At 47.3% G+C, this 13,850-nt stretch overlaps 1 protein-coding gene and 1 non-coding gene across 2 annotated transcripts in view; one reads left to right on the top strand and one right to left on the bottom strand.

Annotated features, from left to right (window-relative positions):
• The first annotated feature begins 970 nt into the window (after positions 1-970).
• The window catches only part of RRAGD (Ras related GTP binding D), a 34,936-nt gene continuing 22,056 nt past the window's right edge, over positions 971-13,850 (top strand). The window contains exon 1 of the mRNA XM_024747444.1: positions 971-1,290. Coding sequence (XP_024603212.1) covers positions 1,155-1,290 — 136 coding nt within the window. The 5' untranslated portion in view covers positions 971-1,154. The remainder of the gene's footprint in view (positions 1,291-13,850) is intronic.
• On the bottom strand, positions 6,024-6,095 carry TRNAE-CUC (transfer RNA glutamic acid (anticodon CUC)). The gene has a single exon. It is a non-coding gene; the product is annotated as a tRNA-Glu (tRNA).

The raw sequence follows: 13,850 nt of genomic DNA on the forward strand, positions 1-13,850 counted from the left end.
TCTCCCCGTTCACCGCCCCTCTCTCCCCCCCAAGAGCCTTGAAACGTTTTATTTTGAGATGTGGGATTTGGGATTACAGTCTGTTCAACAGTGAGACAGGAGGAGGTGGCTATGAATAGCCCCTTGGTGTGTTACACACCTGAGACCTTTGCCCAAACGCCGCAGAGGAATTATTATTCAGGCTAGGCAGCCACGAGGCATGTTATTTTTTCAGGAACATTTACAGCTGGGTAGGCCTGATTAGCGAATGCGTCTGTTTTCTTGGTGGGAAGTACTTTGAACCACAAACGCGCACTAAAAGGCAATTGCTATGGAGACTGCGCCGCCTGTGCGGCGCATTTCTCTAGAGTTTTCTTCTCGGGGCGCTTCAGCATCCACGGGGTGTTCTAGGCACGCCGCTCGGAGAGGGGGCCTGGGCGCAGCAGTGTCCGGGGCGGGGGCAGCCCACTTGGGACTGGAACCCTCGGCCGGGACCGAAAGCTGGAGAAGGCCGCCCTAGGTGCTGTGTGTGTGTCGTGGGAAGGCGGGGAGAGGTTCTCCGGGTGCGCGGTACCCCAGCTCGCCCGCCTGTGCGGGGACCACGTGCAGGAGGGGTGCTTGGGGGCCCAGGGCGAGCAGCCGCGGTGGGTGACTGCGCCGCGTCCCGGGTCCCCGGGTACCGGGCGAGTGTCTGTGTGTGCTTCTGGGTGGGTGGAGGGGCCCGCGCCGGCCTGCTCCCGGTTGAGTGTGTGTGCGCGGCCGCGGCCCAGCGCCCCAGCGCCCCAGCGAGCGGTGCTCCCGGGAAAGCGCGCGCGCGCCCGTGCGGGGTGTGTGTGTGTGTGTGTGTGTGAGAGAGTGTATGACAGTGTGTGTCAGGTGACTTGGGTCACGCAGTCTCTCTCTCCCTCCTCTGGGGAGGAACTGCCGCGCTCTGGCTGACTCCTCCGCCGGCGGGCGGGCGGGCGGGCGGGGCAGGGGGGGCTCCGGGTGCGCTGCGAACGGCGGGACCCAGACCAGGACGCCGACCGCTGCGAGGGACGCGCGGCCCCCGCCTCAGCCCGCGAACCTCGGGACAAAACCCCAATTCAGAAATAGGTTGCGAGCGGCAGGCCGGGAGGTTTGGCGCCCCCCACCAGAGACCCCCGTCGCCCCGGGGACGGCCGGCCGTGGGAGCGATGAGCCAGGTGCTGGGGAAGCCTCAGCCGGAGGAGGAGGACGACGACGAGGAGGATGAGCTGGTGGGGCTAGCGGGCTACGGGGACGGGCCCGACTCCTCGGACGCCGAGCCGGACAGCGGGACGGAGGAGGGAGGTGAGCACCGGCTCCCCCGCTCGGCCCCGCGCCCCGAGCGTCCTCGGCCCGCACCCCCGCCGGGCCCGGCGCGCGGGCAGCTGACTTGGAGGGGATCCAGGCAAGCGGAGTTAGGGGGTGGGAGTGGGGAGGGGCGCCAGAGGAGCCGCGGCGAGATGCAAAATGGGGGAGCCCGGGTGCAGGCGGCGGAGCGGGGGCCGGGATCGGTGGAGAGGGCGGAGAGGAAGCGTCTGGGCAGGAGGAACGCGCGCTCTCTGCCAGTTCCAGGGCCAGTACCTCCCCCACGCCTCACCCCGAGCTCTCCGCAGGGTCCGGGGGTTTGGGAGGGGAGGGGACCGCCCGGCGCGCCCTGGGATCTCTCCCTGCATGCTGTTGTCGGAGCAGGGGTCAGATGTCGTGGCTAAAAAAGGCAGCCGGCGGCAGCGTGACTGGCAGGGTCGTCGGCAGCTGCGGGTGTCAGTCTTGCCCCGTGTCGCCGCGGGAGGGGTCCCGGGGCCGCCCAGGTCGGCGGAGGGATGCACCCAGGTGATAAAGGAGTCGCCGTGTGGCCGCGGGTATCCAGAGATCCAGGCAAATAAGGTTGTTAGGACACCTTATCTCTGCTCAGCGTCACCACCTGGGCATGGCAGCGCCTGCCCTGGAGTGAGCGCGGGGCGGGGGAATACGGAGCCACTCAGAAGCAAACTCTGTTTCCTGTTCAAGAAGCAGGATTTAGCAATTGTTCAGCCAGCGGGGGCTTCCTGCGTTTAATTCTTAAGGACTAAAGGAGTTGAGAGCTTTTTAGGATTCCAGAAAGGTTCATCTTTTTTGTTTCCCTCCAAATCGAGGAAAAAGTCCTTTATTGTAAGGTCTTTTGGAAAGGTCAAGTAGAATGAGGCTGGTAAACATAACATCTAGGTGGAACTGTCAGCATCCTAAAGAAGGAACTAACTTTTAAAATGTTCACTTGGCAGAAATTGCATGAGGGATAAAAAGTACTTTCGTGACTGTTGATTTTGAAGAACTTTTATTGAAAATTCACTGGACTTGTTTTAAATTCTCCATACAAACAAAGCCTTTCTCGGGGGGGGGGTGAGTTTTCATTATTTTACGTATGGTGAATGCTACTTTCGATAATCAGAAGGGGAAGATTGTTAACTAAACCTTGAGCCTGATAGATGAGAAAGGAGCTTTCCAAGTCGCCCTTTTTCATAGTGTCTGGTCCCCAGGGAGCATTTGTACTAATTCCCTATTTGCTTAAACTCGTGTGTGCATCTGTGCGCCTCTCTCTTCTGCACTCCCCATAACTGGTCCCACAGTCGAGCAGGTGGCCACATTTTTGTAGATGAAGGCTTTCAACCCTTTTGTTGGAGTCTCTAGGGCTACCTTTGGTGGTTACATTGTTCAGTCGCTTCATTATTATTCAAATTGCGTTTGTTAGCCCCTCCTAGATTCTTCGGAGGCTCCGAAGAGATTCAGAATGGAGATGTATTTGCAAGGTATTTGAAACCGAAGACACACAACAGGGTGCAATTGTGATCCTCTTTGAAAAAAAGGAAAAGAAATAAGAGACCGTATATGGGAAGAAAAACCCTGTAATTTGATATTGTCCTGGGGGCCAGAGACTGGGTTCCAGGAAAAGCACGGGACCTGTTTGTTTATTCTGCAGTTCTTTAAGGGGGCACTTTAAAATTTTGATTTGGGGCCTTGAAGTGAAATTAACGCTTTGGCTGAGGGGCGGGGATTTCCTGAACAAAGGGCTTCCCCAGATCTGGGTGTAGGATGCTCCCCAGTGCTCCTAACCCTGGGCAAACCCGCCTGTAACTGATGCTTATGATTACTTTAGTAATAAAATCCTCCCTCGTGAGTTCTTGGTATCAAACTGAAATCTTGCTATAAAAGCCCTGAGTATATTTGTGTGGTAAGAAGAGCAAACATTACTGAAGCCTGGCCTTTCTCCACCTGGGCTTCTGTGGATAAGGTCTCTTCTCTGAAGATTTCCTCCATTATCTTGGGCTGCTGTTCTTTCCATGTGTTGCTGGCTTTGATTTTGGGGTTTAGGCCTGAATGTAGAATCTCTATCAGAACATTCGCTTTCTAGAGTAGCAGATAGGCCCCTCAGTCAGCAGTTCTAGCAAGGACTGTCCCTGACACCTGTCATGCCAGCTGATATGGTCCTGGGGAGTCAGGATGGGGGTGGAGGCTGGGAGTTGTGACTTCTGTTCCTGTGGCCTTCTGTTCCTGAGACAGCAAGGTGCCACCAAATGGTCATCCCGATTTCTAATGGGCCCTGGGCACGTGTTGCCTTATAACCCTGTGTTATTTGGGGTAAATTTTACATTTACCTACTCTCAAACTCAAGACGTGGAAAGTAGCGGGTGGGGAGGACTTATTTCCTCTGAGAAGAGATGTATATGGTGCACTTTGAACCATGAGCAAAGCATTTCTCTAATGAATTCCAGACCATCCTAATGGACTTGGTTTAGTGCCTGAGCTTCTCGGAGACCTGGGGCTTTTTCCATGAGGTTCAGAAACCTACCCTGGTGGGTGGGATGCAGGCCTGACCAGCATTGCTGTGCAAAAGAATGCGATTGAAGGTGGGTAGTGTGATTTTTACTTCCCATAGTCTTACAAGGAACCTCTGATCTTATTTTTAAACCGAGTGCCTTGTACCTTTTACCGCATTGTGTTAAGGTTGAAAATGTAGTGCAGCTAAGGTGAGCCTTAAACTGCACTTCTTTGGCTTACGTTCCAAATTTTATTCATGAATACCAGGCGTGTTCTTGAGCACTTTAGTTCTGTTAAGGACAGATTTGGGCACTTCTCAACCCTCCCTTTCAGGGTCGTTAATCAGAGATAAGATGAATCTCATCTTCAACCCCCATGGTCCAGATAAAACTCCAGAGAGAGGAGACAATAATTAAACCATTAAAAACAATTGCACCGAAAATACTGATTATTTTTAGACACATGGACTTTTAAGTCTTTATTAAATTACAGTTCTTTAAAAACTGTAGTAACAAGGAAACCAATTAAAAGATCATATTTAGTCAGAAAGTGAAATTATTTTTTCCTGAAGTCCCTCCCAATTTTTAAAAAGTTTTTAAATTAATTAATTTTGGGCTGCATTGGGTCTTTGTTGCTGCACGCGGACTTTCTCTAGTTGCCACGAGCGGGGACTACTCTTCCTTGTGGTGCACGCACGGGCTTCTCATTGTGGTGGCTTCTCCTGTTGCGGAGCACAGGCTCTAGGCGCGCGGGCTTCAGTAGTTGTGGCACGTGGGCTCTAGAGAACAGACTCTGTAGTTGTGGTGCACGGGCTTAGTTGCTCCGCGGCATGTGGGATCTTCCCGGACCAGGGCTCAAACCCATGTCCCCTGCATTGGCAGGCAGATGCTTAAGCACTGCACCACCAGGGAAGCGCCCCCCCACCCAACTCCCTGCCAATTTTTAAGGGAAATTTGGCTAAGACAGCTGCTCTGCCACAGTCCAGCTAAGTGCGGTCTTGTTTTCGTAGCAGCCTGTGCACTCTCTCAGGGTCTGAGGAAGTGACAGTTAGGTGGTCCCTGGAGGCACAGAAAATCCAGGGTCAGCAGGTGATCAATCCTTCCCTGGTGGCTGTTAAAGGCAGTGAATCTGGCGATTCACTTCTAATCATTAGTGTCATCTTTTTTTTCTTAAAATAATTTTAAAAATTATTAGTGAAGTTACCTTCTCATTGTTTCTTGAGGGTAAGTAGAGAGAAGTGTTCTTCTGATATCGAATCTGTGGCTCAGAGATGCCAGGGGACTTTCCTGCAGCCACAACATGGGCTAGAACTGAGCAAGGTTTAGGAGAGGGTCAAGTACATGGAAATGTAAGCTCCTTCCCTTGTAACTGTGCCTTGTCCAAAAAGAGTTGGGTTCACTGCAACCCTGGCTATAGCCAATCTCTTGGGTTTCCTTCTGGTCCTGAAAATACAGAGATATATGTGTTGGAATAGATGGAAACACAGAATAGTTAAAAATGATGTGACCAAGGTCACGCCTGAGGCCCAAAGCTTATTCAGATACATATGGTTAGAGAGCATATTTTTATATCAGATGTTTGTAAACATGTTTCAGTGATTCCTGGTATCATAGAATCTTGATTCTCTACTTCTATAAGAAATATCTTCCATTTTAATATTAGAACAGACCTGGGGTAGTCTAATGGAACAAAGAGGCAGAATCAGCAGGTTCTGGAGTTCTGGATAAGGTGCTGTGCCTGAGGGCTCACCTGCTTTGTTCAGTCCCCCCAGCTCGCATCACTGTTGGTGGTATGATTTTACTTCCTATCACAATCACTTCTGTCCTGCTCATTTTTCTTACTTCTCTACTTCCTTTATTCTTGTATTCCTTACCTTTTTTTAAAGGCAACTTTTCAATTCTCTTTTAAAGAGGGCTTTAAAGCTGTCCTGCGACAGTGGCTTTCCCTGGTTCTGCTGTAACGTGCAAGACAGATGGGTTTTTCACTCCTGGCCTAACGCGCCCGGAGAGCTGGTGAACTTTCTCCTCTTGCGGATCTCTGGGGAAGACTCCAGCTCTGTTTCTCAGTGTGTAAAATTGAGGGCGACATAGAACCAACCTTGATCACACTCAGAGTGATCGTTTGGAGGAAAAAAAGAAAAAGCTCACAAGAACACTTTTCCCTTCTTGCAGAAACAAATCAGAACACATTAGAAACGTGGTTTTTTTTTTTTTTTTGGCTGTGCCGCACGTCTTATGGGATCTTAGTTCCCAGACCAGGGATTGAACCTGGGCCACAGCAGTGAGAGTGCTGGGTCCTAACCACTGGACTGCCGGGGAATTCCCAGAAATGTTATTGGATGCTTATGTAAAGGAAATATTCACATATAGAATCATGTTCTTTAGTTACCTGCCAGTGTGATGTGAGAGGATTTCACAGAAAAAGATTAGGTCTTCACATATAAATAAAAATCATCTTCAAAAACCTTTGTGCCGGGCTTCCCTGGTGGCTAAGTGGTTGAGAGTCCGCCTGCCGATGCAGGCGACGTGGGTTCGTGCCCCGGTCCGGGAAGATCCCACATGCCGTGGAGCGGCTGGGCCCGTGAGCCATGGCCGCTGAGCCTGCGCGTCCGGAGCCTGTGCTCCGCAACGGGAGAGGCCACAACAGTGAGAGGCCCGCGTACCACACACACACACACACAAAAACCTTTGTGCCTTTGAAAATACACGTTCTGATTGCATTAAATTTTCCTTTCTAAGTAGTTCGTTAATCAAACGGACAGTGAATCTTCATGATTTTTGCATATTCTCTTATTAACAGTATTAGTATTCATATATTTAATTGCCACTTGGGTTGGAATTTCTTACTGGACTCCTGGCTCTTGAATGTGTAAGTAGTTCCATTGATCAGAAATGTAAAGGGCTACAGATAATGATGCAAATAGAACCAAACCAGGGGCCTCTTCCTGAAACCGTTAAGTATGTAGAACCTTAAGCCTTTGTGGACCCCACAGAATACTAATAGCAAAGACATTCTAACTTTCCCTTAAGGCTGAGTGAGCCTCTCACTGTGGTCACATTCCAAAAAAGACCTTCTCGTTACCTAGGCTTGGGCTGGGGAAAAAAAGAAGCAGGGTGTGTGTGTGTGTGTGTGTGTGTGTGTACACGCTGACAGCCTGATAGATGAGGAAATAAAGGCTCATGGGCTCTGGGACATGTGTGGGCATTTACACAGCTGGTAAGTGGCCAAGCTGGGATTTGAACCCCAGCCTGGCACTAACACAGTACTTTTTCAACCATTCCATTTGCTACCACATTATCCTAATTCTTTTGTTAAATCTTTGTTTTATTTTCCAGTTTGGGATCTGTTCAAAGGCGTCTCATCTCTTGGAGAACTTTCCTAAATTATAATAGCTCTCAATTGTCTGATACATCAGAATTGATGAAATGCATTTCATACAATACCTTGTTCTCCCCAGGAAGCCAGGGCCAAGCCTGTCAGAACTGCAATTCCCCTTTTCCTGATTTCTGTTTCCTTCTTTGTTGTGAACATTCCCAGCCCACAGATCAGTCAGGTGTGGCCCCCAGGCAGCCCTGTCCCCAAGTCACGGATCCATCTCTCTCTCTTCCTTCTGTCGTTTTTGACAGGGCTCTGCCATTTCTGGGTTAAGTCATTAGCCTGCAGGTGTTAAAGGCTGACAACAGTGGCTCAGTTAAGTAACCCCTCCCCATGATCCTGCTCCTTGGGTGACTGAGTTTCCCTGGGCTTCCTGGCAGTCTAGTTACAAAACTGAGCTATCTGGGAAATTTGGGTACGAACAGGATCCAGTGGAAGATATAGGTAAGGTGTGTTCAGTGCCCTGACCACAGTGGATAAGCTTCACCTGGGCATAAAGCTTATCCTCTTGATACCTAAATGCTGGGCTGGGCCAAAGTCAGGTGTGGAGTTTCTTTTTTAAAACTTCAGCTAATGTAACTTCACATTCTGCTCAATCACTTTCATTTGATCATCCCAACCAGCGAACATCTATTGAGTGTTTATCGTGGTAAACACCGAGGCCTCAGTTTTCACATCTGTGCAGGATAAATGTTATCAATTTGGGGATTAGAGATGACACTGTGTGCTATGCAGGTGCTTAGTAAATGGTAACGGCTGGTGATAAGCGGTTGGAGCGGGTTGGTTTGAGCCATTTCTTGGTGGCCGAGGCCAAAACCTCTCCAGTGTGCCCTCACCCTCAGCCAACAAGATCAGGGGAAAAAAGGACCAATGGGGCACGGACTGCCTCAGCAAACTGCATTGCCACTTCGTATTCATATTGCCTTCTGAGGCCCCAGATCTTTTCCTCACCTGAGCCAAGGCCGACAGGCACCCCAGACTCAACAGCTTCAAATCTGTGTTCAGCCTTTTTACCTTTGTGAACTTCACGAACAGGCCCTTATTCACTTGATCTTCCAGGTCAGGAACTTGGGGTTTCTTTCTCCTTTGTCCCCTATGTTCAGAGGATCACCAAGTACTACTGAGTGGATTTGAGCTTCTCATGAATCCATTCCATCTGCCCATTTCCACATGCTTCTCATATGTGTTTCTAGAACAACCTAATTATTGTCAGGGAGGAAGAACTCTTAGGTTCTGAGTTGGAGTCCTGCAAATTAAACTGACAAATGACATGAACAAGGGAAAAGTAGGTTTAATTAAGTACTAATGCATGAGAGTTCACAAAAAATTCGACTTAAGGAGGCAGTTAGAATTTGGGGCTTATATACCATTTTAACAGAGGATGAGGAGGGGTAGAGGGGCACTTCTGGGAGGAAAAAATGACTTCAAAGGGAATGCGGGAAGGGGCACTTATGGAAAAACAAATCACTGGAAAGATAAATGGGCCCATAGGAGAAAAGGTGGAAGATAACGATAGTTTGATGACAGTGTCTGTTTGGGTGTAGGGCTGACTTCTCTGTCTCCAAGTAGAGAAGATGAGAGTTGCTCCTGGGGAGGACATTTTTGACAACTGAGTTCTTTCGCGAGGGTCTGCTCTAGGCAAATAAGGGACTTCAGGAACTCCAGTGCCTTTAGCTCAAAAAAATTTTTATTCCATAGTGGCTTACTGGTGTCTGTACACTGACCCCCTCTAAGGAAGTCTGTTTCTGGAGTGAGCTTCCTGATCATGTTAGTCTCCCCTTAAAATCCTTAGTGATTTCCTCATGGCTTGCAGAGTAAAATCCAAACTTGCATCTCATTCATGAGCTAGCCTGTTATCTCTCTATCAATTAATTTATTCAATGTTATTTATTGGGTTCACACCACATGCTACAATGTATTTTGTTTTTGTTTTTGTTTTTTTTGCGGTACGCGGGCCTCTCACTGTTGTGGCCTCTCCCGTTGCAGAGCACAGGCTCCGGTCACGCAGGCTCAGCGCCCATGGCTCACGGGCCCAGCCGCTCCGCGGCATGTGGGGTCTTCCCGGTCCAGGGCACGAATCTGTGTCCCCTGCATCAGCAGGTGGACTCTCAACCACTGCGCCACCAGGGAAGCCCGCTACAATGTATTTTGCCTGTGTATATGTGAGAGACAACAAACAAGTAAACAAACAAGATAAACAATATAAAGTAAAAAGATAGTTTTGTATAGTGAAGTACTATGAAGAAGACACAGGGATATTAGGAAGTGACGGGACCCCAATGAGGTGAGAGGAGGTAAAATTGCCCCTAGGCTGAGTGGGAGGAGGAGCCAGGGGAGGCCTGGGAAAAGCTTGCTGGACAGAGGGAGGAGCGAGTGGGAGGGAGGAGGGAGGAGTGAGTTGAGGCCCTAAGGTGAGGAAGCAGAAGGCCAGTGTGGCTGCAGGGTAGGGAAGTGGTGGGGAGGATGAACCAGGCATGGGATGAGAGGGTAGCCCACTTAGGGCCTTTTGGGCTAAGAAGGTATTTGGATTTTATTCAAAATGCTGTGGGAAGCCGCTGGAGAGTGTGCAGGCTTTTCTTGTCTTTAAACTATGTTCCCTAAACTCCAGGAAGGCCACATCTCTTCCTGGCACGACCTTTCCCTCATTCATCTCTTTTATGCCTCCTCTCCTTTAAGACTCAGATGCTATTTCTCCAGGGAGCCTTCTCGCTGAACCCATAACACCTAGATAGCAGTGCATTGTAGTTGTCAGTTCCTCTTGTCTGTTTTCCCCCCTAATCGCTAAGGAATGAAGCTTTTCTTTGTGTCTGCAGCCTCTGGCGCAGCCCTGTCGAACAAAACGAACACTTGGCAGACGTTCAGGGAACCTTTATGAAACAGGAACAAACTGCCCTCTTGTAAATTTCACCTCTCTCTGGCAACTTCCTCCAAACCCCCGCGGACACTTTTAAAGAGCCCTCTTTGGGGTCCCATGTCTAGTCCCAGATTCTCCTGTAGTTCCTTACAGATTTGCCTTTAAAAAAAAAAGTACTAGCCCTTTTATTGCCCCTTTCAAAGCAGCTCTCATCCTTCATCCTCTTTAACGCTTTCATTTTTCTCAGGTGGTTCTTATCAAGCTTGAGCAAGCGCAGTGATACTCAGGGAAATGTCATGGCGGGGTGGGATGAGGCAGCCCTCTGCAGGAGGTTCGGAGGCTGGGGTGTTTCCTTTTCTGATAGAAGCTCCTTGCTACCACTACTCCAGTGGAAGGAGATCCTCTGAGAAACCCCACGGGGTTTCAGAAGTAGAGATATTTGAGAGAGTGAGAGAGAATTAGAAGGAAGATTTTTGCCAGTAGGCTTTTCTGATGTAAGGAACCTCCCCTATTCAACAGCAGTGGCCTACAAACATTTTTGGCTGTGAGTCCACAATAAAAAATACGTTTATATTGGGAACCAGCACCCACCTACATATAAGTTAATGTACAAGAGCTTCACTAGCAGTATTTGCTCTTCTTATGCAGAAGGCACTCTGATATTTCTGGTCTCTTCTTTTGTCTTTGTTGCAGTTTTAGTACAGTGCCAGCTGATTGGTGGCTAAGGCCCTGGGTAAGGGCTCTAGCACATACCTGTCCTGCATCCTTGGGCAGGTTCCTTCTCCCAAGTTCCTCAGGTGTAAAGCAGACTTGTACCTCCTCATTGCGTGGGTAAACTTTGTAGAGATGTCTATGTCTAGCGAGGTCCCTGGCACACAGTATATTTCTGTACATGCTAGTTAAATATGACAGAATACATCTGCATGGGTGGAAGGGATCTCTACAGAGTCGATGGTACTCTTGCTGATCTGACTCACTATTTCCCAGCTGTTTACATTTGGTGGTTCATGCCTCCAGCTGTGTGTATATATTATAGCTGTATGTGTATTTCACTTCCCAGCCACTCTGTGTATGTAAACACACAGACACACTCCCTCCCCTTTCCACAGTGGTCTCCATCACCGCCCCACTCTCCCAGGAGGAGGAGAGCCAACCTCCAGGGCACCAGTGTCAATGATCATGCCACATAGAGACTTGCAGACCCTGCTGAAGAGAAGTTACAATCTGCCTCCACATCCAACAGTATAAATTGGGAAGAAATAAAGACATTTTTATGCACTTAAATATTTTTGTAGTTGTACATAATTAAATGTGGTACACCTATTTTATATTTTCTACTAGTTTGAGATACTTATCCTTATATTTTAAAAAATTGTTACATACCTGGGCTTTTCTAACAAGGACCGTAGCATTCTCTTACTTACCTTTTGCCTACCTCTCCCTCACCAGTCTCCCATGTCTACATTGTCTGGAATTTTAGTTTCTGATTTTTATTCAAAAATTTAAAATCAGGGACTTGCTGGGTGGCTCAGTGGTTAAGAATCCACCTGCCAATACAGGGGACATGGGTTCAATCCCTGGTCTGGGAAGATTCCGCATGCTGCGGAGCAGCTAAGCCTGTGCACCACAACTACTGAGCCTGTGCTCTAGAGCCCGCGAGCCACAACTACTGAGCCCGTGTGCCACAACTGCTGAAGCCCACACGCCTAGAGCCTGTGCTTCACAACAAGAGAAGCCACTGCAATGAGAAGTCCACACACCGCAACGAAGAGTAGCCCCTGCTCGCTGCAACTAGAGAAAGCCTGCGTGCAGCAACGAAGACCCAATGCAGCAAAAAAAAAAAAAAATTCAAATCAATACTTATTTCAATTCAATAGGTTTCAGTAAAATTTGTCTTCTATTGCTTGTTGCATTCCACTATATTTGAGTGTATTTTCTTCCAGGAGTGCATCCTTTTTTTAAAAAATAAATTTATTTATTTATTTATTTTCATATTGATGATAAAATTTATTTTATCATCTGTGTTTATTCTGCTTTTCAATCCATATATCCTCCCCGCCCAACAGTTGTGTTTTTATTTCTAAGATCCATAAGGCCCTTTTTCATAACTGCTCTTATTCTGAAACTGTCTATTCTTGTTTCATGAATGCCATATTTTCTCTGATCTCTGAGTATTTTAATTATACCTGAAAGTTTACTCTGACTCCTGTATAACTCTGCTTCTTCAGGTATACATTCTTCCGTTTGTTGAGTCTGTATTCTCTTCTATAGTCTTGTCTTTCCTCAAATATTTGGCATTTGAGGAAATGTCTAGAGGGAGGATAAGTACTGCTTCCACCTCTTGAACTCCACACATATTGCAGTGAGGAAGGTCAGAGTACTTGGAGGGGGTACTGTGGGTGCTTCCTGTTCCTTCTGGGCATCAGTGCCTCTAGGGCACTGCCCCCCCTCTCATACCTACGCTCCTACATTCAGTGCTTCCACTTGGAGGATAGTCTAGTGTGTAGTCTAGTGTGTACGTAGGTGCAGAGTTTATCTGCTTGGCTCTTCTCACTAGGATTCTCCAAATAACAACCCTGTTGGTTGTTTTCATGTCCTTTGCTGTTTGAGCTTCCAGTTCTACCTTTTCCAGCAGAACCCTACCCTTCATAATCAAGGGCTGCAGGTTCCACCTTCCATCTGATCTTTGTGTTTCTTAGGGATTTCTCAGTAATTCGTCAATTTTGAGTTCTCTCTTTGGTCTCAAGCTCAGCTATCCGTGTTTATTTGTTCATCTATTTATTTATGGTTCATACCTTTTCTGTTGTGCTTAGGGATTCAGTAGGGGAAGGGGAGACCGTGACATGTTCTTAGTCTGATATTTTTGCAACTGGAAGTCCTGTTTTCTTTTTCAGTTCATGTCCTGCTTTTGCTAAGATTGACTTATAATGACGGTACTGCAAGTATAGCATATAATCCCTGATGAAGAAGAAGAAAGCTGGTGATGTTTTGGGTGGTTTAATTCCACATCACTCTGTCTAGGGCATATCATCTGCAATTTGTTGAATTGGGTTAAGTTGAATGGGAAAAGTGTGTGTGGGTAGGATGGGAGTAAAATACTGCTTATAGTGGAATAGTGTCTGTGTACATCTACAGCTACTTACTTTTTCTTTATTCATTTACTGTTTCACCTGAAATTTATGTATTTCCCTGCACCTATTGCAAAGTGAAACATCAAAATATTATATATAGTAAATGAAATTTCCTAAGATTCTATCAGGTAGTAACCTGTGTTTTAGATAATTGTAGAACTTCAGGAAAAATTCTTAGTTGCAATAGGGAAATAAAGGATTACTTTCCAGTCTGTATTGGATTATGCTTAGATCAGGACCAGGGTCTGAGAAAGACATAACGAGGTGTAGCTCAGAAGGAAACAAAAAAGAAATGTAGAAAAATAATATACGTATATTTATTTTCCTATATTCTGCCCTTTTTCTTAAAATGTTGGTTTCTTGATCTTTTTCCAAGTTTCATACTGGGTCTTTTATTTTTCTTTACTTATATTTTTGGGTCAGTCATGAAGCCTTAATTCCAGAACATTTTTATCACTCCAAAGAAAACACATACCCATTAAGAGTCACTTCCAATTTCCCCCTCCCTCTAGCCCCTGGCAGCCACTAAGTACTTTCTGTCTTTATGAACTTGTCTATTGTGAACATTTCATGTAAATGGAATCAAACAATATGTGACCTTTTGTGTCTGTCTGCTTTCATTTAGCATAACATTTTTGATGTTCATCCATGTTGTGGCATGAATCAGTACTTCATTCCTTTTCAATGGCTGAATAATATTCCATTATATGAAT

Source organism: Neophocaena asiaeorientalis, unplaced genomic scaffold (genome assembly GCF_003031525.2).
Source record: "Neophocaena asiaeorientalis asiaeorientalis breed wild unplaced genomic scaffold, Neophocaena_asiaeorientalis_V1.1 scaffold161, whole genome shotgun sequence".
Classification (NCBI taxonomy): domain Eukaryota; kingdom Metazoa; phylum Chordata; class Mammalia; order Artiodactyla; family Phocoenidae; genus Neophocaena; species Neophocaena asiaeorientalis.